This window comes from Penaeus monodon, chromosome 29, assembly GCF_015228065.2.
Source record: "Penaeus monodon isolate SGIC_2016 chromosome 29, NSTDA_Pmon_1, whole genome shotgun sequence".
Classification (NCBI taxonomy): domain Eukaryota; kingdom Metazoa; phylum Arthropoda; class Malacostraca; order Decapoda; family Penaeidae; genus Penaeus; species Penaeus monodon.
In genome coordinates this window covers 33,090,499-33,093,097 of record NC_051414.1, presented here as the reverse complement: position 1 = coordinate 33,093,097, position 2,599 = coordinate 33,090,499, and the positions used below count along the sequence as shown (strand labels likewise).

At 34.4% G+C, this 2,599-nt stretch overlaps 1 protein-coding gene across 6 annotated transcripts in view; it reads left to right on the top strand.

The window, feature by feature from the left end:
- The window catches only part of LOC119592177 (mannose-6-phosphate isomerase-like), a 4,915-nt gene that overhangs the window by 1,318 nt on the left and 998 nt on the right, over positions 1-2,599 (top strand). For 4 of the 6 annotated variants that reach the window (XM_037941001.1, XM_037941004.1, XM_037941002.1 and 1 more), the window contains exons 2-6: positions 450-627; positions 1,047-1,195; positions 1,452-1,593; positions 1,790-1,954; positions 2,313-2,480. In XM_037941001.1, the coding sequence (XP_037796929.1) occupies positions 459-627; positions 1,047-1,195; positions 1,452-1,593; positions 1,790-1,954; positions 2,313-2,480 (793 nt within the window). In that variant the 5' untranslated portion in view covers positions 450-458. The remainder of the gene's footprint in view (positions 1-449; positions 628-1,046; positions 1,196-1,451; positions 1,594-1,789; positions 1,955-2,312; positions 2,481-2,599) is intronic. The other 2 variants (XM_037941003.1, XM_037941006.1) reach the window with 2 other exon arrangements.

The following is a 2,599-nucleotide window of genomic DNA, read 5'->3' as shown; positions in this document are numbered from 1 at the left end:
TCACTCAGAGGATCACTCAGCAGCAACTAAAATAAAATGGAATTATAAAATCAATGTTGGGGTCACAGTACATTCCACTGGCACTTCATGACGCTGAAACCGGCACCACCAAATAGAACAGGTTAAAGGACCTAATCCAAGTTCTGTCTTGTCAGATACATGGGAGGTTTGTGTTGATCTCTGATCTCTGGAGACTGAAGCATGCAGGCCTTAGTGTTGCTTCATTTGGATCTATTCTAAATAGTTACTCAGATATTATATAAAGTGTTGCTTTTTAAATGAAAATATTTTATTAATGTTTTATTTCATTGTGCAGATGACTGTACCAGTTAGTATTTTTTTGATGAGAAAAAGTTAAGATTTTGAGTTTGTAATTCTGACACCTTTTTAGATTTATATCATACTACATATTTGAAATACATTTTGATTAAAATTTTCTGCCCTTATAGACAGTAGAGATGGAACTCCAGTGTGCTGTCCAGAAATATGCATGGGGTGTTAGAGGGACGTCGAGTAGTGTGGCACAGCTAGCCAAGGCTGCCAAACCTGAGCTCGAAGTAGCTGAGGATCAGCCGTTTGCAGAGTTGTGGATGGGAACGCACCCCAGTGGTCCAGCTGTTATAAAGGGTGACCAAGTTCTTTATGATTTGGTTGATTTTTTTTTCTTTCCTTTTAAAGCAGTTCTTGAGCACTGAATTTTACAAACACTTTATGCAAACTTGTTTATAGTTTTCAAAATATGTTTTTGACTAGCATGTTGCACTGATTATTGAATATTTTATATGTATGGATGGAATGAATATGTAATCATGTTTTCTTTCAACAAAAGTCATTTGTTTGTGTATGTGTGTGTGTACTCATATGGGTGTATGTATGAAAACATACTGGTGCAGCTGTATATTTGTAATTTATATATATTTGTTTTTTTTTAAGTAAAGGGATAAGGGCACTTTAGCACATTCCTCAGTATTTTGACCAGAATAGGAATATTATATGTAATTGTTCATGTCGTGAAAGAGCAGTGCCTTATTATATTTTAAACACAGGTACTGGTGAGACTTTGGGAGACTACATAAGCAAGCATCCTGATGTCTTAGGATCACCTGTTATCCAGAAGTTTGGCAAATCTCTTCCTTATCTGTTCAAGGTGCTAAGTGTAAACCAAGCTCTATCCATCCAAGCTCACCCAAACAAGGTAATTCCTATTAAGTTTAAGATCTAAAGGCATTGAAGCTATTTTTTTTAACAAGACATGTAGGATATTACAATGAAATCTTCAATATGTGACAGTAAGTACAGTTGATTGGGATTCTATGGGGGAATAAAAGAACAATGGGCCAATTCCAAAACCTTCTTTGTAAGACACCATTCCAAATAGAAAAATGAGAGTACCTCAGTTATTCAGTTTTGTTTTTATCGTCATTTATTTTTATTATAATCACATTTTGCAGGGTCATGCTGAGCAACTGCACAAGGACCGCCCTGATGTGTACAAGGATCCAAACCATAAGCCAGAAATGACCATTGCACTCACACCATTCCAAGCTCTGTGTGGCTTTAGACCTGCAGAACAGATTGTAAAGCATTTAAAAGGTGATTATTCAAAAGTAAAAACCATAGAGGAATGAGCAGTTAATCATACTTATTGTGTGGATTTTTTTATTGTTGCAGATGAATTTTAGGGTTCATTCTAAAGATAGGAATGAAGTGTGCATATCTGTACATATGTTTTGAGATTTAGAAGGTCACTGTTTTAATTGTAATAATCCTGAGTTTTTAATTATTACAGAGATTCATGAGCTCAAGAAGGTGATTGGAGATGCAGCAGCTGATGCATTTATTGAAAATCCAACAGAGGAAAATTTAAAAGCCTGTTTCTCAGCGATGATGAATGCATCTAAAGACACCATTGCCTCTGCTCTTAGTGAATTACTTCAGAGATTCCCGGGAATGGGTAAGTGCCCATTATTAAGCTTTAATGAGTATTGAGAAGAGTTTTAATTTTATGCTGCAAAGCTTGTAGAATTATATGTACTGAATGTGCATTCAAAATTATGTATATATAATATTATTGAAGTAAGATAAAAACATAATATTAATTTCAAAGATGACTAGATATTTATAACTTTCCTTAACTAACTTAAAAATACATAAAAAACATTGAGAAATTACTGAGTGTGGGTTTAATACTTCATTTTTTTGCTAGTTTTATGACTTTTACCATCAACATTTTTGGGATTCATATAATCTTTTCAAAACATGTATTATCTCTGTACAATGAAGTTTTGAATATCTTTCCATTTTTTTAACAGACTCAGGAAAAGGCAAAGAGCTTCTTAGGGAATTGTTCCTCAGACTTCATGAAAAATATCCTGGTGATGTTGGCTGTTTCTCCATATACCTTCTGAATTACCTGACCCTACAGCCTGGAGAGTCGATGTTTCTTGGGCCTAATATCATTCATGCTTATTTGCTGGGAGGTGAGGCTTTGGATCTGAAATAGGTTTATGGTCTGATTTTAAGGAAATGGTGAAAAAAAATAATGTGCAATGTTTATTTGGTATACGTCAAGACTGTTTGTCTATTCTTACTTGTGTAC